At 35.7% G+C, this 23160-nt stretch overlaps 1 protein-coding gene across 2 annotated transcripts in view; it reads right to left on the bottom strand.

Moving 5' to 3' along the window:
• Positions 1 to 786: 786 nt before the first annotated feature.
• The window catches only part of LOC134801421 (trehalase), a 76140-nt gene continuing 53766 nt past the window's right edge, over positions 787 to 23160 (bottom strand). For both annotated transcript variants that reach the window (XM_063773972.1, XM_063773971.1), the window contains 2 exons: positions 19562 to 19697; positions 787 to 1373 (listed from right to left, as the gene is read on the bottom strand). In XM_063773972.1, coding sequence (XP_063630042.1) covers positions 1247 to 1373; positions 19562 to 19697 — 263 coding nt within the window. In that variant the 3' untranslated portion in view covers positions 787 to 1246. The remainder of the gene's footprint in view (positions 1374 to 19561; positions 19698 to 23160) is intronic.

The following is a 23160-nucleotide window of genomic DNA, read 5'->3' as shown; positions in this document are numbered from 1 at the left end:
TATATTAAATCGAATTTTATTCAATTTGATTCAGTTCATGCATTCAATCAATAACTCTTGAGTTACAATCTCAAGATGTATGATCGTAGACGTGTAATGTGTTACCTTTTCTCATATTAACTTACTTATCGAAGATATGACACAAAGTCATCGGTCTATTTTTTTTGGTTGATCTACTATAATTATTTTTCTACTATGTCATCACTGTATTTTGAAAATTATCTCCATTTCTGAAGTTTATGAAGGAAAACCCGTTCCAAAAGCCAATAAAGTATGTACAGTGTACCCGGCGATAAATATTGCGCATCGATCTTTGGAAAGAGACGGCTTATATGGCCACCCCACACTGTTAGCGTCATTTTTGCGTCGGTGCCTAGTCAGCGCCATTCAGCATCATGGAAAATGGCGTCGCTGCGCAGTTACGCCAACGTTGCGTCGAGCAGCAGCCATCGAGTTGACTAGACGCCAACTCTGGGGAGACGCTAGTGTGGGGTCTCTCATAAACTGAAATAGGTGTCATACCCTAAAGAAAAACCGATGTGCAATATTTATTGCCGGGTACTGTACTAACTACTGGAAGACTTACACCAAGAGATCTACCGAGATGACTCACGCTAGAACGGTCCGGGTCCGGGCCGAGGCGACCGACACGTCAGTTTTCTATAGGAAGCGTCACGTGATCACCGATCACCCGTCATATAATGATATTATATAACTATAGATAGGCTAAACTCACGAGGAGCACAAAAAATACTTCCATAATTTATTTCATTGCGAATGAATCTGTTTTTATTGATTAATTTTCTCTTTTTTTTTACTCGATCATAAGCTTGTCTCTTTCTCTTTCAATGAGGGAGAGCTAGTTAGCACGTGCACATTTCTCGCATGCCTAAGCGCGACTAAAGAGCAACTGTACAATTTGTACATTCAATTTTGGCCTATAAAGCTATCTGTGGGCGTAACTAGCCAAAATCGTATGCTATAAACGTAAATAATGTATGGAAATGATAGCGTTTCGTTTTCTACGAAAGATTGTCATCGGCTAGGCCCCCTGGAGTTATAGGGCCGCCCCACACTAGCATCTTTTGAGCGTCGGCGTCTAGTCAGCGCTATGGAAAATAGCGTCGCGTCGCTGCACAGTTGCGCCAACGTAGCGCCTAGCAGCAGACATAGAGTTGACTAGACGCTGCAGACGCTAGTGTGGGGTGACCTATATTATAATTGTCGATAGATACTATGTACAGATTCATCGTAGTCTAGTCTTGGCGCCGTTCATACTCCGCAGCTCCGTGTAGGGCCGGGACAGGAATTTCACGTTTTCACCGATGGTTGACAACGGTTGGTACTCTCGGCGCTTTCGGTACATCATTATTCTGTGGAAGAGAATGTTTCTGTTAAGATTATTATTGAAAAAACAAACAAACAAACAAGCGGGCAAGGTGTTCAAAATAGTCTCACTGCGACTTTATTGTTAAGGGAATAAGAGCGTGTCCAGGTAATTTTGAACAACTCGCCCGCTTAGCAACTTCTGCTGCTGACTGTACCTACAAGTAGTGTTTCATAAGATATCTCAGAACAAACTTTGGAATGACAGAGAGTGATAGTGTCAGCGTGTATATATGTCGACGGCCGATCGTAAAATCAGGCTAATCGTAAAGTGCCTGTGTAATATTTTGATGGTAGTCACAACCAATGGATAGTTAGGATAGGTTCGTTAGGTTGTTTCAGATGCCCAAAGGGCAAACTGTACAAAAATAGGAGCCCCTACTTGGGGCTCCGTCGACTCGGGGAACGAAACAATAGTTTTCACGATTCACGATATGCCTAGGAATTTCATGACCTGCCTAATTTTACGAACGGCCGCCGACATATAAATGTCACATTTATATGAAATTATGATGTTTGTAGCGGCATTTAAGTGGAGTGGAATTCGACACTCCACACTTTGTTGGTGCAAACCCGATGTTGAGTTAGCGTAGACGTGATATGCGTAATGCGTACGAACTTTGTACTTATGTGACTAATATAACAAATGTTTTTTCAATCTTTTCAGTTCTTTTTAAATAGATACTAATAAAACAAAGGAAAACTGTATACACTGCTTTATAATTCAAAAATATCCCCAACCATGACAATTAAACAGATGGAAAAACAGCTACTTTACAGTAGTAACGTTCGTGACATTATTTACAATGAGATTTTATTTTCAAAATGGCGTATCATCATAGGGCATACACGACAGTTAGGTCTTAGAGAACCTAGGCATATCAGCAAGGCTAGTCTAAACATAATTATGCACGTTTTATCACCTATACAAATGCAGGTGCTATCTGAATGTGGATGTCGTCATTTCTCGAAGTAAGTACATAAGGTACTATTAATTTTTAACGAACTAGAATATTACACTACTATAGAAGTCTTACTAGAGCTCAAATACCGGCCAAGTGCGAGTCGGAATCGCGCACGAAGGGTTCCGTACCATTACGCAAAAAGCGGCAAAAAAAAATCACGTTTGTTGTATGGGATTTATTTTGTTTTTAGTATTTGTTGTATAGCGGCTTTACAGAAATACATCATCTGTGAAAATTTCAACTGTCTAGCTATCACGGTCCATGAGATACAGCCTGGTGACAGACAGACGGACAGCGGAGTGTTAGTATTAGGGTCCCGTTTTTACCCTTTGGGTACGGAACCCTAAAAATAACCGTACGGGAATTGTGCCGCGAGCGATTCAACTGTACTTACCTACAGTGCGTAGCTTGACAACGCCAAATATTGTAATGCCGCGCATAAGGTTTGACATATAAACTTTTAATATTGTCAATTAAGGCCCACCACACACTAGCGTCTTTTGAGCGTCAGCATCTAGTCAGCGCTATGGAAAAGTCGCTGCGCAGTTGCGTCGAGCAGCAGCCATAGAATTGACTAGACGCAGACGCTCGGGAGACGCTAGTATGGGGTGGCTCTAAACTTATAGTGATAAAACACAACTATATTTTGAGAGCGGGAAATTGTGTATTAGTTAATATGTAAATTAAAACTGCGGGAGTAAGTATACTAGTTATTAAGAGGAGATAAGTGTCGGTGATACGCGTTAGATCTGTGGAGTGTGGACCGTTTTTTTAAAGACAAAAATGTATTATGAGCAACATTCTAAACTGAACTCCTTTTTTTCTGTTCCCAAAGTTCTACGTTCCCAAAGCTCAACGTTGCACTTTGCACAAACTTTAAAAAAAAAAGGGGGGGGGGGAATGGTCGGACAGACAGACAGACGCACAAGTGATCCTATAAGGGTTCCGTTTTTTTTCCTTTGGGGGTACGGAACCCTTAAAAACGGTGGTTTACAAATCACATATACCTACCAATGTTTTAAAGTTTTTGTTCCTGGCCGCGTTATTGAGAAAAATGTACTGACTTTAACTTTTTGCTTGTTTTTATGTACAGTTTTCCTCGTGTAAGTGCTACGCCTGTACTTTTCCACGGGAAAATTATCAGAGGGAAAAAGTAATAATATGTTACACTCATACATACACACGTTACGTAGTATGCTGGTGACATGCAATTGGGTCATTATTAAATAGTAAACTAAAATGATAGTCGGACCAAGCTAATTAAAACAATGTATCAAGAACTATAGAGAATAACATCCGGACATTTACGAAAGCATTTTTGCCCAAGCTAAACCGGAGACTTTCACTAACGCTCGATATGTAGTATAAATACAAAATAGAGATGAAGACAAAAAACACACGACTTTGTCATTGTCAAGAAAAGAGTTGAACACAAATTATCTTATTATAAATTAATATATTAACTGGGTATTAATATTAACCTTAAGATATGTAATAACAAGAAAGACACTAAATAAGATAGTAAGTGACGCAAAATGCAGCGTTTAATTAAAAAAGTAAACTGAATTAATATTCTACTTATAATAAAATGTAGTAACTCATTTATATATTCTATTTTAAATTGAACCTTATAGTGAGAATCATAAAGTTCATAATGAATGTGGTCATGGTTCGCGTTACGCGCGTTTCAAGCTTGTTATGTACCGAGTACCTACGTCCTGTATCGTAGAGGTGAAATAATTGAATCGCGAAAGACATAGCTTAAGTCAGCGAAGAGGCTACAAGCATATGCTACTGAGTAAAGATTAAAATAGTTTATTATTTAAGTAGGCATATTACAATGCGATTATGAACGTCAAATAAAGCTACACCGGCTCTAACCCTACACCTCTGCCTCGAAAAGAGTAATATTTAGATAATTTATACTTGACCAAGCGTTAGCGAAGGTCTCCGATTAAGCTTGGGCATGCTTTCGTATGTCCGGGTGTTCTCCTCTACAGGTCGCAATACTTACTCAACCGATTCTCGTGAAATTTTGTGAGCAGGTTCGATGATTAATTTTTTTTTGTAGATTCGTTTTATAGTTTTTCGGATTATTTTTTAAAAATGGTGGAGCCACTAATATGTAGATAGATTATGATTGAGATTGATCGATTAACTTCAATTAATTAACGTAGACTTGCAAAAATGCATTGCTTTTTACCGAGTTTTTTTGTATCCAAGTTGAGAACAATACATTTAAGTATTGTTTACGTTTACATATCTAACAAATATATTTTTTGTCTTTTTTTTCTCCAAATTACACTTTTACATAACTAATCACTTGGTAACCTATACTATACCTAATTATGATACTAAAGTTACAAGAGTACTCTGCCAGTACTCGATTAATTGTTAATAAAAAAAAAATAAAAAATATAATTAACGAACTAAAAAATTACAAACGTATAAAGGGGCCCACAGATTACAGTTCGCCGGACGATATCAGCCTGTCAGTTGTTCGGAACTGTCACCTTTTGCGTTTAACTGACAGGCTGATATCGTCCGGCGAACTGGTAATCTGTGGGCCCCTTAAGAGAAAGGCTTCTTAGATGTACTTTAAAAAAATCCTGATAACAGTAGACTGCAAAGTTCGTGGTATAGTGGACCCTCTGTTATTGATATAGCTATGTCACAGTGCGCAGACGCAGCCTATCTCGCGAACGTTCACTAGTGGTGTTGCGGCTTACATGCTCACACGTGCTTTAAAAAAATGTTTTAAAAAATGCTATGTAGAATGTTCAGTGTGTTTGAAAAATAGTGGGCTTTGGTAATCGCGTAAGTAATATATAATTACTTGCTTTTTTTAATTTATTTTTTAACACAAAGCATATACATTCAAAAAATTATAACAGCGAACAAAGCCCCCTAAGGCTTAACGCAAAATTCAAAAAGTATATTTTAACAAATATGCTAGAAGTGATTTTAAGTTTAAATTACTATCTAGTTATATGTATTTGTAATTGGAACATACTTGTGAGTGGGATACAGTATTTTAACAAGGCATTATTACCATTTTATTTCATTTCATAACAAATTTTATTTCCTGCTACCCTAAGGTTGTCTGGAAGTGATCGCTCACAGCGATAAGACCGCCGGTTGCTACCTTTATTTACATTGTAAATATGTTTTTAAATTTGTTTTCTTTGTAGTGCAATAAACTAAGTTTTTTGTACAAAGATCAAAACACAGAAGTCGATGTTTTAAAAAGTAGGAGATTCTTAATTTCTAAGACTAAGACAATATTACTAAGACTACGCTGTCTGTCACCAGGCTGTATGTTGCCTAGATTATATTGCCTGATTTCTTAAAGACCTTTGAAGTGGTGTGGATTTTTTTTGTTGGAAATGGTACTTCATAGTTTATAATTTTGTCATTAGTTCAAATCTGATAGGATCTTGGGAACTAGTCAAAAGACTATAGATTACATTTTATCATACATATACCTAACTATAATTATATTATTTGTTCCAGATCTATAATAATACGTCAACGGATAACTATTTGTACGTAGGTAAAAACTATAGCAAATAACTTATGAGTCACGACACAACAAATGATTGGTGACATCATGTAAATATCTACCCTAGACAAAACATAAAAAAGGATAATTTTAATTTTTTTTATCAAGCCTACTTTAACTTTAAGTTTTCTTATTAAACTTATCAACTGCTTGGTGTTTCATTTCGACAAACCCAATATAACTTACACTATACATATGTAACACTTATTTTTATAACAAACACCAGGTGTGCAATTTAAATATGTTTTTCTTTGAAAGCTATTTGTAACCACTTGCTATTATTTAATTTTATAAAAAAACTGCTCCAATAAGAGTACAATAGGAACGTGATTCAAAACAACAAAACAATATAAAAAATTGTCGTAGAAATAAATTTCTATAAATATAAATAACATTTGTAGCACTTACAATTAGTACTCATGCTAATATTATTACTACAAATATAAATTATCTCCATACATTTTCGATTAACACATTGTGAGTAAATTTGGGTTATTCGCGGACGGTCTAGAATGCAAAATGCCTACATCATTTTCCGTCGTTTTATCTTTACGTTAGCGATGTCGACGGAGCCCCGCTGCCGCGGGGCTCATATTCTGTGCAGTTTGGCCTTCGGCCATTTGAAGATAACTAACGAACCTAACCTACCTGTGTGATATAAAAAAGTGGTCATTTTGCGTTCTAGACCGTTCGCGATGTAGACTAAAAGCGATATAGGCAAATTATTACGCTAGTCATTTTGCGTTCTAGACCGTCCGCGACTATACCTATTTAGTCGTATGGCATATTTTACAAAATAGGCAATTACATAGATACAATTTTACAGTTTTATCAAATTAATAAAACGGGTCCAAAGGAATACAAATCTAAAAAGTCTCTTTTCTCATATTTTTGTATGAGTATAAAAATATTCCATTTCCAAAATGAAAATTTAAAGGAAACTTTGCCTGTAAAGTTTTCCTGAAACTTCCGAGAACTTTTCCAACTTTAAGGAAAGTTTCCACAACTCACGTTTTATCACAAAGTAAACCCACATAATAAGCCCAAACAAGCAAACGCGTTAAACATACGTGTGAGAATATCATTGAATAGTCGGTACACATCAGATAACGCACAAATAATACTTGCGTTGTGCTTGTACAAGGTTATTGTTGTTATTTTTCCATTTTAATAGTGGTACAAGTTAAAACTGCATGGCTTGAAATTAATTAAAAAAGGCTTTTCTTTGTATTTTTAAATACTTTTTTAGATTTCTTTTTAAATTTTATACGCAATATGCCAATTAGCCAAAACATAACATAATTTACTTTACAAGTCGACATAATTTATTGCTAGTCTGAATAAAAATACCTACTTATCCGTCATTTATTTTGTTAATAACATACATGATAAGTTGAAAACATTGTTCTTGCCGAAAAGTTAAGTAACAGTTGTAAAAACTTTTTCACCTCAGCAGCTCGAACAAGGGTACTTTGCTTCTTAAAAACAGTGAGCAAAATGCGATTTTGCTCACTGAGTCATTTTGTCTCACTCAGTGAGCAAAATCGCATTTTGCTCACTGAGTGTGTCTTACACAGTGAGCAAAATGCGATTTTGCTCACTGAGTGAGACAAAATGACATTCAAGTGACCTTTATAGTCAAATGTCATTTCAACATGCGGGGTCTAATACAAGTTCGATATACTTGGGTTCTATTATCTCTGTCCCTCTAGGTATGTTCTCACTGCTTAGGGTGAAAATTTTTGTGTACTACACGAGATCAAACTTATTTACATCTCGTGCGCTTTTGAATCCCTTACTACGCTCAAGATTCTAAATTAGATTCACGAGCGTAGCGAGTTTCGCTTGCACGGGACTCAAAATAAGCACTCGAAGAAATATCAAACTTTGATCTCTTGTTGTACAAATAACTATTGACAACTGCTTACTTGCGTAACAAAAAGTACCGTCTAAATATATGTGTAACAAAAACTTATAAAAAAGCAACTGCCATAATGATATGGCGAAAAATATTACAATACGAACACAATTAGTTTTTGGCATGCAATTAGAGTACCATGGGTGAAAGTAGGTCGCATTTACATTACAATTCAAGTGGACGAGCGCAAAAACAACAACAAAAAGTTAAATGGTGGCTTAATAGAACTTCATTTGTCTATGTCTGTTATACATACATAATTACATATTTGAAAACTTCTTATGTTAAAAATATTTTTATATTACGCTAAGTTAATTAGTCTTCACTACTCGATAATATCTTATATGTATACAATGGATACTAAAATTATATACATTTTATTAGGTAAGTATAAAAAACCAGTCCCTAACTAAATAATTACTTAATAACCTAAGCCTTATTATATTAATGTCCCGAAAATACATAAGTAGCTGTAATAAAACATGTTATTATGAAGAAATTCTAGTTTAATGAAATAAACGGTAAGCTACATTTACTAAACTCGACTATAGCTAAGCATGTAAATTTATTAGACTGTAAGGATAATGAATTAATGATGTTTCATAGGTAATACATTAGTTATAAGAGTAACCCCACGCTAGCGTCTAGTCAGAGAGTCGGCGTCTAGTCAGCGCTATGGTAAATGGCGTCGCTGGGCAGTTGCGCCAACGTTGCGTCGAGCAGCAGCCAGAGTTGGCTAGACGCTGACGCTCGGGAGACGCGAGTGGCCCTAGAACCGCTATCGCTCTAGTCTGTGTATTATACAATTACATATTTCAGTACCACGATCACAATGCAGGGATGTGCGTTGTGTGAAGGCCACCGAGCGTGATAATTGTTATATTCACATAATTCGCGACGCAAAAGTCGCTACTTTTCTCACGTTATTTGACATTTAAGGTACTCGCTAATAATATGTCATGTGCCGTTCACGGCCAATACAAAATAATTGGTAGGCCCTCATAAAGGCGTGTTTTTGGCATTATAATTCATTGAAATATCGTCATTTGTGGTGGCCAACTAAATTATAGAGTTTGTTCGGAATGAGAAGAGTCGTGAAACGTATTGGGCCCCATACATTCCACGACTCTTCTCTTTCCGCACAAATTATATATTTTTTCCAAATAATGATAGATGTATGTATAGTTATGATTTGATTAGTAGTTTAATGATAGGTTTGGACCCGGCTTGGCATTTAAGTATATATCATTACCATTAGTGATTTAATGATGGTTTACGGCGTCTATCTACTTTAACCCTTTAACCTGTATAGTTTTACAATTTTTATACAAGAAAAAATACAAAAAAAATATTATAGAGGGCGGTATTTTTGAAACTGTCGCAATATAAATGGTTATAAAGGCTTCGACGCCGAGTCAGCGCGGATGTTAGTTAGTGTAGTGTAATAATTACATTTATGAAAATAAAGATAAATTATTATGATTTATTTGCTACCGACAATACCATAACAACAAGTCCTTAAATACATTGAGGTCTTAGATTAGAAGCATACAAACATTTAACATTCATAATTCCAGTACGGATATGATGGTCGTTCTTGTCTACGTGACAGCGTGATAAAACGGTGTCTTTCACTTTCTATCCCACGGTGTTAAAATTTCACAGTTATTTTATCACGTGGATAAAGATGGATAAAGCCATCCATAATACGCCGGCGGTGTAAAATAAATTTCAACAAGTTTACATGTATAGAGGTAGGTACAGGTTTAAATACAATATGCAACTTTACGACATTGCTGCATTTCGTGACTCGTTGACAGTAATTTTAATTACATGTAGATAAGAAATAAGAAGATAAGCGGCAAAGTTAAAATATCACTTAATTGCAATTAAAAAGATATTTTGCAGCAATTTGGAGCGAGGCCGAGTGAACGCTTAAAGGTAAGCTATACGTTAAGCAGTTTTTACACTTAATATTATTGCAGTTCTATTTTTAAAGTAAAATTAAAGACAAAATTACGTTCCCTCAACACCAAATTTGAACAAAAATTATATATTAATTGCATTTGTAATGAATTAATGAGCTTCTCCGATTACGATAAACAATCGAATTTTTATTCAATTTAACGGTGCAAGAAAAGAAGCCTTAGAAACAAATTACCTATTAAAAAAAAATATCTTAAAGGCACTAAGTATATAACTTTATTTAAACATACACTTGCTAAGAAAACATCCATATATATTATTTTTAGTACCTAAGCATCTTATTTTTATCCGGATTATTTATTTAAAGACATACAATAGGTACACTTTACACGTTAACTTATATTTTAAGCTGATTACCAAACATATTCTATAGTTCGTTTATTTAGCATTAGAAAAAGCCTACGCGATCTTGACGAGTTTTAATTAAAAACGCTTTTTAAAATCAGTAACTATTACTTATTAAAGCAAAAGAATGTACCTAAATAATCGTATATGATTCATAATTGTTACATATTTACCGTGACTTATTTTTCAAAGGTGTTTTCGATAAAAAGACACGTAAAGATTGTTTACCTTTTTTCTAATGCTAAAATAAACGAACTATAATCTCTCAAGCAAATTAAACAGTCAACAGTACCGAGAATTAAATGGTTACTTATGAAGTTATGATATGACTGAGTATCGCAAACAAAGATTTACTGTCAAGGTGCGATGACGATCTTTTCAAGGAATTATCTAATAGGTGAGTATCAGAGTGGTATATCAGTATGAGTAAATTTTTCGGGTACTCTCGTACTGCCTCGGACTGGTCTGTGCAGTAAATTACAACAGTTTAGCGAGCGAAAAAGTGTCACTATAATGTACTTAATGGCTCTGTGAGCTGTAGACTTCGCGAGGATAGCTTTAAAATGAATCAATTGATGGCTGCGCCATTTTGAAAAACTTCCAAAGACTGAATCGACAAAAAAAAATGGAATCTACTCACAAAATTTCATGAGAATCGGTTTAGAATTGCGACCTGTAGAGGAGAAAATGCGGATCTAAGAAAACATAAGTTTTTACTATCACTCCCTATCTTAGCCTACCTACAGATACAGCTATGACCTACAGAAATACTATAGATTTTATATTTAGTACCACGTTCTGTTAGGAACATAAAAGAAAACCCGCAGGAAACACTTGTCTAACGATTGAGCATCCCTGAGATGTACTATAAATAGCACCAGCATGAATGTTAGATGCCCTACAGGAAGCACTAGCGGCTGCGGAAAGGACGCGTCTTGAATGGCAAGTATTACAGATGTAGCGCATAATCTTTTACCATCATATTTAGGGGTCAAACAGATCACTGTGTTATGTCTTTCCTGTAGACATACACAAGAGTTAAGGGCTATAAAGGTTAATTTTCTTATTTAACCCTTATCCACGTGAAAAGGTCCTCCTTTTATTTAAAGAACTATGATAAAATCATTACTTACATGCCCACAAGCTGTTAACTATTGCCCACAGGAGAGAAAACTAGCGTGTTATCGCGAACAGCACATTTTTCTCTCCTGTGGGCAATAGTTAACAGCTTGTGGGCATGTAAGCAATGATTTTATCATAGTTCTCTAAATAAAAGGAGGACCTTTTCACGTGGATAAGGGTTAAATAAGAAAATTAACCTTTATAGCCCTTAACTCTTGTGTATGTCTACTAGGAAAGACATAACACAGTGATCTGTTTGACCCTTAGACCTCTTTCCCACTGGCGTCCAGTTTTTTGCGGGTACGGTTTTAGTGGTATACTATCGAACATTGGCTTGCGAGGCAGCCGCGCGCAATGGATACCAGGTAGGCTCGCGAGCCAACTCGATACGTGCTAATATAGTAACGTTCACACGAGCATTCTGTTTGGGATACTGTACGCATACTACAGAAAACTGGATCCTGCAGAAAACCGTACCCGCAAAAAACTGTACGTCAGTTGGAAAGAGGTCTTACGTGACATGCTATTTCAGTTTGTCTCATTACAAAAAAGTACTGAGGTTGACTGAAATAGCATGACAAATACGAACGTTTCCGAGAAAATACGATGGTAAAGGATTATGCATACATCTTCGATAACAATATGCTACAGAAAAATGTCAAAAAGACTATGCCTTGGCCTATAAAAAATTTAAGGTAGGAAAAATTACCAATGCCAAAAGAAAGCGAAGAAAATAAGATAAAAAACTAAGTAAGTACAAACATACCTACCCGATAGATATCATTATCAACTCACATACCTACCAAACTAATTCTTCTCAAGCAAAAACGTCTAATAAACTACAAATTTTAATATTAAAGGAAAAATAGAAAAATTCACCGCTTCCAACAAGGCTCGAACTAATTAAGTTTCCGTAGTAGCTCAGTTGACAAGTGTTACCAAAGTTCGCTGTGAATTTTTAACATTTTCCTTAAATATAAAAGTTTGTAACTGATAAACCTAAGACTACTGGAATTAGACCCTTTTTGGTTTAGTCGTGGTCAGGTAATTACATTGTTAAAGACATTTTCGACAAAACTCGGTCAAAGAAAACTACCAAAGTTTCATTCATCATTAAAGAACTACACTGAAGCACGAATACGTGCAAAATGGCGGATGCTCGTATCTCGCTTTCGTTAATAAAAATCCAGACCGAACCAGAGAAACCGGAAATTGCGTTAAAAATAAAGGCAGGCCTACCGCGAAACACGTTCGACGTGTTGCCTCTCTGTCGCACTTGTAAATTCGTACGTAAGTGTGACAGGGAGGCATCACGTCGAACGAGGTTCGTGGTAGAACCCGCAGGACATCGTGACAATGACAAGACAAACAAAGCTCCATAGAACAATTTATACTCATCAGGGTATCTAGTATAATTTGAGCTTTAAAATCAAGACTAATGTAGGTTTTTGGAGGTCAGAGATGTCCTGGTTTGATCGTGAGACCAGGTGAGGGTCACAATTAGTGACACGACACTAGAATGAGTCAGTGGAAGTGAGTATTTGACGCAATAAAGGGTTAAAAATCTTTAGATTAACTATTAGAGTTCGTTTAGGTTTCGTAGAAAAAAAAAACTGTACAATAAAATGGGGTACCACTTGTAGTTTTGACTCTTAACTTATATGGCCTAAGTAGAATAGGTACGAAAAAATATACGATAAAAATATACTTATGTGACCCCAGATAATAAATTTTGTAGAGTCGGACCAAGAAAAGTCTGCAGCGGATTTGATAGCCCACACAGTGCAAGTGTCATTTATGCGTCATAATTTCATAGAAGTTTGACGTTTAAAATAACACGTGCGCCGCGTGGGCTATCAAATCCACTGCAGACTTTTCATAGACTGACTCTATCTAAATAAATCAGCTGGCCATATCAAATCAGCTGGCGACGATCTTGGTCACACCTACTGACGTTTAAATAAATGAGGTGTCAAGCCATTTCCGTCCGTAGAAAAGAGCGGCAAATTTAAAAAATATAGGCGCGTAGGGTTATCCTCCCATAGAAAATTTTAATTTCGCGCCTTTTTCTATACTGACAAACTTATTTGACTACATTCATTTTATCATGAGCTAGTCAAGCTATATTTAAATCATACTTCCAAAAGTAAGGCACAAAATCCGTTTGCAACACTATTCTTACATTTATATATGGAATTGTACCGGTACTAGCTACTTCCTTTGACAAACGAAGCACTTCAGCTATACATAGCCGCACTACATTATTATACGTTATTAAAGTCAGTTACATTCTCAATGTCAAGTTGAACATCCGCCTTTTAAACCCGGTAGCATCTCACGACGTCTGCGAGGCCCATTCAGATAGTCATTCCTCGTTATCAAACGGTTATATATGACACTTTCAACCCTCGCGTTTTGTACACATATTTAATTACACAAACGGGTCACGGAAAGACCCGGTCGGTGTGGTCGGTCTTTCCGTGACTACAGCTGGTGCAACTCAGTTGAAACGTCGGTATTTAAGGTAAAAACAATGAAATTATATCGCGATAAACCCGTTTGTGAAATTAAAAACGGTTATATGGTTTGACAGCTGTCAAAATTGACATTTCTGTACGGATATGATGGCCGTTCTTGTCTACGTGACAGCGTGATAAGGGGCTATTCATAAATTACGTCATTTTAAATTAGGGGGGGGGGGGGGCTGGACATCGGATGACGGTAGCATGAAGTAGGAGGAAATGGGGTCATTTGAAGCATGATTTTTGGATGATTATAGGGGGGGGGGGGGGTCAAAAATCGTCAAAAATCGATGACGTAATTTATGGACAGCCCCTAAAACGGTATCTGTCACTTTCAATCGCGCTGTGTTAAAAAATGACGGATATTTTGTCACGTGGATATAGCCATCCATAATAGGCCTGCCGGTTGAAGAAAAGTCACTGTTGACAGCGGAAGCTATCTATAACCGTTTGATTACAAGAAATTAATATTTGAATTGATCTCTGTATTTTACAACTACATAGGTATCTGTATAATATGTTGTATGTTCGTGTTTTACATGGAAGTGGGTCAATAAATGGAATACAATAATATTAACTTTGTAAGTACCTAGGCACCTACTTTTTGATGCGCATAAAGATATAAGCGACCATTTTATGGATCTTTGTGAGTTTAAGTGTACTTTTGTTCGCATTATCGTAACGAAATGTTACAAAATGTTTAAAAAATAAAAGCGCATATAATGTGATTTAAAAACAAAAAATCACGACGTATAAAGTGGAAATAAACATGGAATGCATTGAATACAACATATAACTTAGTTTATATTATTTAAAACACGAGTAAAAGATATTAAGTGCCCAATATATTCTCATAATTTTATTATGTTTTTAATAATATTTCCTGATTGAAATTTGTAAAATCTTGTTTACAGATATATTAAATATTAATTATTGAACATTGTTTTCTTAATTATTTGTTGCCTAGATAAAGACAAAAAATAAAATGTCCTATAATTTTCAAGAAAAGAGGAATCGTGTCAAACAACATATATTTAAATTAACATAATTAAGTAATGCTCAAAGGTTTATTAGGTACTAAAAGTGCAAATTAGAGTAACTTATTATATAGATTTGAAACGTCTAGACACTAATAATAATTATTATGTAACTAATTCGAATCTAATTATTTTAGACTATAAACAACAATTGTTTTTTTTTTTTACTTTATACAAGACAAAAATATAGATAATTATAGTTCTCAGCGCCCTATAGTTCGTTTTTTTTAGCATTAGAAAGAAGGTAAGCGATCTTGACATGTCTTTTAATTGAAAAACGCTTTTTGAAAATCAGTAACTATTACTTATGAAAGCAGAAGAATGTAAATGATCGTATTAGATTCATAATTGTTACATATTTGCCGTGACTTATTTTTAAAAGGTGTTTTTCAATTAAAAGACACATCAAGATTGTTTACCTTATTTCTAATGCTAAAAAAACGAACTATAAATATATTAGTTTTCTTTTCACGCCCTTAATCTTACTAATGTAAATAAAAATAAAGATACATTACCATAAATTAAAAAGTTACAGGAAATACAAACCTATATGGTACATATTTAAAATAATATAATAAATATAATATTCCATGTAATACTGATAATTACATTATATCACAATATTTGATAATAAATACTCAGTTTATCCTAACTAAATTTAGTTATTCAAAAAAATCACTGTAAATATAATTTTTATCTGCCATTGTTTTCTTATAGGTATTGAACTATTTTACATAATCGATGTCTAAAGATGATTCAAGAAAACTACCATTGACTCATATACTACATGTTATTTTCGTAATAACGTATTACTTTTTATAGTGCATCGATATTTTTTAAACAAATCACACACTAAAATAAATAGATAACTTACTTTAAATAATTTATAGCCTTCTTAACGCTTAGTTTCAATCATACAAAATGATAGAATAAGAATATTTCTCTTCTTATTTCTTTGTCTATGACTTCAGTATTAAGTTGTACTAAATTAATGAAAACAACCATTATTAAATCGAAAATAAAGCACAGTGTTATAGGGCCACCACACACTAGCGTCCCCGAGCGTCAACTCATAGCAGCAGCAGTCAACTATATAGCTGCTGCTCGACGCAACGTTAGCGCAACAACTGCGCTGTAACGCCATTTTCCATAGCGCTAACTAGACGCTGACTCTCAAAAGACGCTAGTGTGGGGTGGCTCATATTAGGTATGTATCTATTTATTTAAATATAAATAACTTATTTAACATGGACGTGTAATAAATCTAAAAACCCTGGATGAAGCACCAAACAGTTTATGTACAAATAAGACTACTGTTATAATGTTTTTCTATTCAAATCTGGATATTACTCCCTAAAATAGGTAAATAAGATAATTTTCTTCTGCAAACTACCATTATACAATGGTAATTATATTTAAAAAATGTGTATAAATAAATGACAACTATACTATTGTTGCCCGCTGATTTACAGAAATATTTTGCGATTTTTAACACATTTTGTTTCAAGTAGATACGTAATTTTCTGACAAAAGATGTGCTGAAACGACACGGCGCAAAATACAGGGTGGCAAAAAAATAACTGCATTCCCGTTGCCAGGGAGGTTTTGGGATTATACTGAGCAACTTTTACGATGGGACCTACCCCGAAATCGTGAAAAATTTTAACCTGGGAGGGAAAATGGACCAGCCAAAATGAATGAAAAAGCCAATTTTTTTTTCACGGTTTCGGGTTTGGTTGCATAGTAAAAGATGCTCAATATATAGCTAGTCGACGGCGACCAAATGTACGGTGTCTAGTAATAGCCTCTTATTTTTGTAAGGCGTGTACCGAATCATTTCGGAATTTCGGGCAGTTCCCAAAATCACTGGAATTCCATCACGTCAAAGACCATTTTCGAAATTACTCGAATACACCTTACCATGAAACCCTACAACTTTGCCTTTCAAGATAAATTTCACCACTCATGTTTTTTGTGATATACGAGCGATGGAAAGCAAATCCCGTATTCCATGCGCACCTGCAAAACCAGAGGGGTTGCAAGTGCGTTGCTGGGTTTTAAGATGGGAGCACTAGGTCCGATCTCCGTCATCCGATTTCTTTCCGTCATTCAACGTGTGCGGTGCGCAGGGCTCGGAAACCGTTTTATTTTTCAAACCGGTTTCGTTCATTCACCCAGGAACGAAAAGGATTTCGTTTCCGTTTGCGGTTACCGGTTAAAGAACTGTTCTATTAAGATACTGATTTATGCCTAATTTGTTCGCCTTCCGTTTTTGTGGAACGAAATTAACCGGTTAAATTGAAAATATCGAAGCGAGATAGAACGAGTAAGTATTGCTATCTCTTTTACGTATGACAACGATTTTAACCGAGAGTCTCCGAAAGCCAAGAGTAACCGGTATTATATCGTTCCCTGCGAACCATAAAGTTCCGTTCCCTCTTATTACCGGTTAGGAGAGAGAACGTAATTTTTAGTACGCGTTCCGTCAATTAACCGGTTTTTTAATGAACGAAATAATATAACGGTTTTGGAACGATATTAACAGGTATTTCAATACCGGTTCCGAGCCCTGGCGGTGCGTAACTTACCATAGAAATAGTTCTACGGCGACTACGGACCATATTTTCACGGGTTCGGATCGGATTCGGATCGGACGTAGTGCAAAACCGCTCTAAGCTCTTTTTTTTGATGGGTCGAAGGTCGTAAAGATGGGTGTGAGACATTGTGACGTAAAATGGGACTGAGTAAAATAACCAAACCACGAATTAAAGTATCATTCTATGGAACTTGCTAACTATGTAAACAAGCCGCCATATTGAAAATGTCTCTGAATGATGAATTTACTAAGTGACTTTTGTTTAAAACATAGTTAGCAAGTTCCATAGAATGACACTTTACCTCGAATTTGTTTTTAGTTTTTATTCGTCTACGATTTCATAACGGGTAAATACCCTAAAGGGTAAAAATTTAGGGTTTCACGGTAAGTTGTTTAACTTAAGTAGGTCTAAGTCTACAGCCAAGTTTTGTACCGTTGTAGTGGTTAAAGTGAAATAATGGAAGGATCTTACTTTGAATGGGTCTCGTGTTCCTCAGAGAAGTAAAATAATTGATATCTGAAACAAAAACAATATATTATCATCTGCATAATTTTTGTTTACGATGTGCACAAAATGAAAACAATTGCGTCATAATCATAAAACTTATAATCAATGATCGTTAATTTTCCATCAATTTTGGTGCAGCATTGTTGGTTAAAAGCATCTGTATGCCCTACTCTAGGTGGAATAGATAATTAGGGTTAATAACAGCAATATTAACCTTAACCAATACTCTCCCTAGAAAAATATTGAAGAAAATCCTTTATTTTTACTATGCTGCACCAAAATTTCTGGAAAATTAACGATCACTACTTATAATTTAATTATGAATATTTGGAAAAAGTAGGTTTATTTTTAAATTTAACCTTTTAATGTTATTTTTCATTTATTAATTGTTAAAGCCGTTGTACATTTAGCAAAAAAAAAATCATTTAGCGAAAAACTCGGCCCAAGCCCTCCTACAACTATACATACAACTCACCTGGACAGCTCTACTGTGATTTGTGCTGCCGGACTTTCAAAACTAAATTTGGATTTGCAAGTCACGCTCGCGCCCATGCGCGTACTCGTAATAGTTAAGTAAACCCCTTTCAATAATAAGTAAAGCTCATAATAAATAATAATAATAAAAAAAATAACTTGTCAGGATGTCGCCGTCGACGGATACGTCTGGGAGGACATCATATCATCATATCATATATACATTTAGCAATCATTACAATTTCACGTGATTTTCACTGGGGCTTTCAAATATTTTCTAGAATCAAGTACAGTGAAACCTGGTTAATTGGCACCTGGATAAATGGAAAACCTCAATAATTGCAACCAAAAGTCCGGTCCCGGTCCCTTGAGACCAAAAGGCCTCTATAATTGAAATTTTGGAACCTCTATAATTGCAATTTAGATTTTAGGGCTTTTCGTAATTTTGCCTCTGTAATTGACCACATCGCAACTAAGACCTCTATAATTGACACCGTGCTAAAAAAATCCGTTATTTTTACTCTTCTTTTTACCTCTATTATTGAAACGAGTTATACTTATTACCTCTGTAATTGAAATAATGTAGTTGTAGACAGCAGAAGCAATATTTTAATAGCAATGATCATTTTATTTATATCTTCATCCAGAATTCAATTTATTTATTGGTTATCTATCACAGCCTGTAGTAGGTGAAATAGTTTTGATTAAATCAACAGCTTTTTACATTCTAATAAAACTTTCTTCTACAATTCAAGGGATTTTTTTAAACCCAAATGATTAATAAGAAAATAAAGTAGTAATTAATGTAGTGTATAAGTGCAAGTATAGACAGAAGCTATATAATAGACCAGAAACCCAGAACGTAAGCGTGTAAATCTACTTTCAATGGTTATTTGCACCTCCATAAAAGAAATTTGTCAGAACGCAATCTCTATTAATGGAAACCTCTATAATTGACACAACGATTTTTTGAACCTCGTTAATTGACACGACCTGCTTAAATGAAAAACCTGGTTAATTGACAAAAAATGGCCGGTCCCTTGAGATTGCAATTATCCAGGTTCCACTGTATTTAATAACGATAAACGATGACATTTTTTTTAATGAAAAACGTAAAGAAGTTGTTGGTACTAACCTCACCCTAAAGTCCCAGCAGCCAACGAGGCCACTACAACCAGCAGCGCAGTGGCCACGCCGCCCGCGCCGACGTGCGCCGCCACCGCCGCCGACTCGGCGCCGCCGCCGGTGCCGAAAGCGTCCGACGCCGATAATTTGTCTGTGAACACACACGCCGGTTATACTCCACACTTGGGTTAGTCTAGGGCCCCTGTCCCTATATATGTCCCTAAAATGTATAACATGTATGTTATATTATAATTGTATGCCCGAAAAGGGTAAAACTGTTGATACTCATCAAAAAATGTACCTAGTTATACTTCTTGTACCTACACAGTTTACACAAGAGATATTTCTGATTTCCTAAATTATTTTATTTAGCATCTGTATAATTTTAAAGCCCTTTCATTTGTCTCGTAATTAATTTTATGATATATAAACCTGCAAATAATTATCGTTTCTGCAATGTTGCTGCGATCACATTTTTATGCAAAATCTGTAAGAATTTTTAACCTACATTGAAAATCAAAAAGATTGGGATATACTAACTAAAACTGTTTTAACAGGTCCAGTATTTATCTGGGTACAGAAGTAACTATAAATTATGGGTACTGCCTAAATAACATAAATACGTTTAAAACTGACATAAAATACATTTATTGATAAGTTTATAACTTTATTTAACTATAATCAACCATAGTTTTCTTGATATTTGTTACAAATCAACACAATTGAATAACAATATGATATTATATTTATTAGCTGCCCTTCTTATAGAAAGTACGCTACCAATGACATCATCAAATGCAAATATGTTATTGTCAAATGTTTGGATTGTTAGTCTTATCATTCTTATCGATTTAATGTGATAAAGTGAGTGCGGAGCATTAAGCATGACTCACGGTGGGCGTCTCGCAAGATTTTCTGGTTTTGCATTACTTTAAGTAAGTAAATTACAAGGATTTTTTTTTTCACTGGTCGAGTACCTATATATTTTGTTTTAAAACATGTAGGTACCTATAAACTGTAATATGTCAAAAAAACAGTCTTTTGTGTTTCTCTAAATTCTTTAACGTAACTAAAATTGAATAAAGGGGAATCAATTGAAATAATAAGCGCGAGAGATTTACCACACAAGCCAAAATAAAGAAAATAATTGATACCTGGTACAGTCAACTGTAAAAATATGGGTGTACAAATCATCTCAAAAATATGTCCCATAACTCTTATGTCAGTGAATTAAGAACTATGGGACATATTTTTGAGTAAGTTGTCTACACCCATATTTTTACAGTTGACTGTACCTATTAGCGTTAATACAAATTCCTGCCAACCGTTAGTATTTTTAATCTCACCCAGTGCATTTGACTCGGTAGGTGCCAAATAAACATATTTATTAAAAATACATAAGAAATATTATACCAAAACCACAAAACCATAAGATCGCCCACCGCATGCATAAAATTCTCCAAAAAAGTATTGTAAACCAGTAGTAATAGAATAATAATGATAAAATAAGTATTAAGCATAGCAAGATACAAAACCCTCTAATCCTGTAAGTAAAAGATGTAGCACAGCCCTTAGTTCCCACACAGACGTGTAGACACACCCTCATACACACGTCTGTGAACCCTCTAATCGTCATACACTCATCATTCATCACATACACTCAATCACCTCGCGTGCGCCATATTGGCAGTCCATCATCCATCACATTCACTCAATCGCCTCGCGTGCGCCATATTGGCAGTCCATCATTCATCACATTCACTTAATCACCTCGCGTGCGCCATGTTGGCAGTCCATCATCCATCACATCCACTCAATCGCCTCGGGCGCGCCATACTGGCAGTCCACCATTCATCACATTCACTCAATCGCCTGGCGTGCGCCATATTGGCAGTCAATCATTCATCACATTCAGTCAATCACCTCGCGTGCGCCATATTGGCAGTCCATTATTCATCACATTCACTCAATCACCTCGCGTGCGCCATATTGGCAGTCCATCATTCATCACATTCACTCAATCACCTCGCGTGCGCCATATTGGCAGTCAATCATTCATCACATTCAGTCAATCACCTCGCGTGCGCCATATTGGCAGTCCATTATTCATCACAATCACTTAATCACCTCGCGTGCGCCATATTGGCAGTCCATCATTCATCACATTCACTCAATCACCTCGCGTGCGCCATATTGGCAGTCAATCATTCATCACATTCACTCAATCACCTCGCGTGCGTCATATTGGCAGTCCATCATTCATCACATTCACTCAATCACCTCGCGTGCTCCATATTGGCAGTCCATCATTCATCACATTCACTCAATCACCTCGCGTGCGCTATATTGGCAGTCCATGATTATAATTTTTTTTATTGGAAAAAGGTAAACATATGACCACAATCTCACCTGATGGTAAGTGCCGATGTAGTCTAGGATGGAACATGCTTACCTAAAAGACGTCTATTCACTCTCGATTTAAAGAGATCCAAGTTATAGTGGACTGGAAATAGATTTGCAGGAAGTGAATTCCACTCCTTAGCCGTTCGCATGATAAAGCTGGATGCATAGCGCTTAGCTACATTCATCACATTCACTCAATCACCTTGTGTGCGCCATATTGGTAGTCCATCATTCATCACATTCACTCAATTACCTCGCGTGCGCCATATTGGCAGTCCGATTCCGTTTGCCTTTCGAGATGCAACGCACACGACCTTCTGATATTCCTTGAGTGTTCCCTGCTTATACTTATTTTGTGTAGGTAAATCACAGGACCCTTTTGACCATCCCTGGTTACACGTGCGCCAGTGTGTGAAGATTACAGGGTTCACAGACGTGTGTATGAGGGTGTGTCTACACGTCTGTGTGTGAACTAAGGGCTGTGCTCCAAAGATAATTTTGATATACATAAATAGTAATATAATTTGAATATAATAGCCAATCTGCAAGACAACATCGAACAAACTACTGACATACCTAAATCACCAGCTGCTTCGACGGACGATGAAGGGGGCGAATGGAAAAATAAACGAATTAATAACCAAGGTACTAAATTTTGATAAAGTTTCATTAGGCTAATTATTTTCCTATAGGTGGCTGGATAAACGCGCAAAAAAGGGAATTAAAAAATTACCTATGGTATCTCTTTCTTGTGCTAATTTTGATGTCATGAAAGATTGTAATGTATAGTTTGTCAAAGGACTGTCTCATTTCAATCATAGACAGAGAGAATTACACTATCTTTGTCTTACACTAGTACTAGCACCCAAAAGAAAAGGGTGAGTATAGTTTTCCTGGCTCCAATTTCACCACGGTGACAGGTGCGACAATTGTAAAACATCACTGTTGCTGACGTCACAGGCATCCATGGCCTACGGTTACCGCTTACCATCGGGCGGGCCGTATTCCTGTTTGCCACCGTCATTGTTTTATTTAAAAAAACTTTATTATATCGAAAAAACAGATATTTCTCTTGCTAAGTTTATGACAATTGTCACAAGAAACACTACAATTGTCACGAAATTCCGACATATAACTCATTACCTGTCAAGAATTACCTACAATTCTTCTAAATCTTGACAATTGTCAGAAACTTCGCAAAAGAAATATCT

The sequence above is a fragment of the Cydia splendana genome, chromosome 22, assembly GCF_910591565.1.
Source record: "Cydia splendana chromosome 22, ilCydSple1.2, whole genome shotgun sequence".
NCBI classification, from domain to species: Eukaryota; Metazoa; Arthropoda; class Insecta; order Lepidoptera; family Tortricidae; genus Cydia; species Cydia splendana.
The sequence above is the reverse complement of the archived record's forward strand: the minus strand, read 5'-3'. Positions and strand labels throughout refer to the sequence as shown.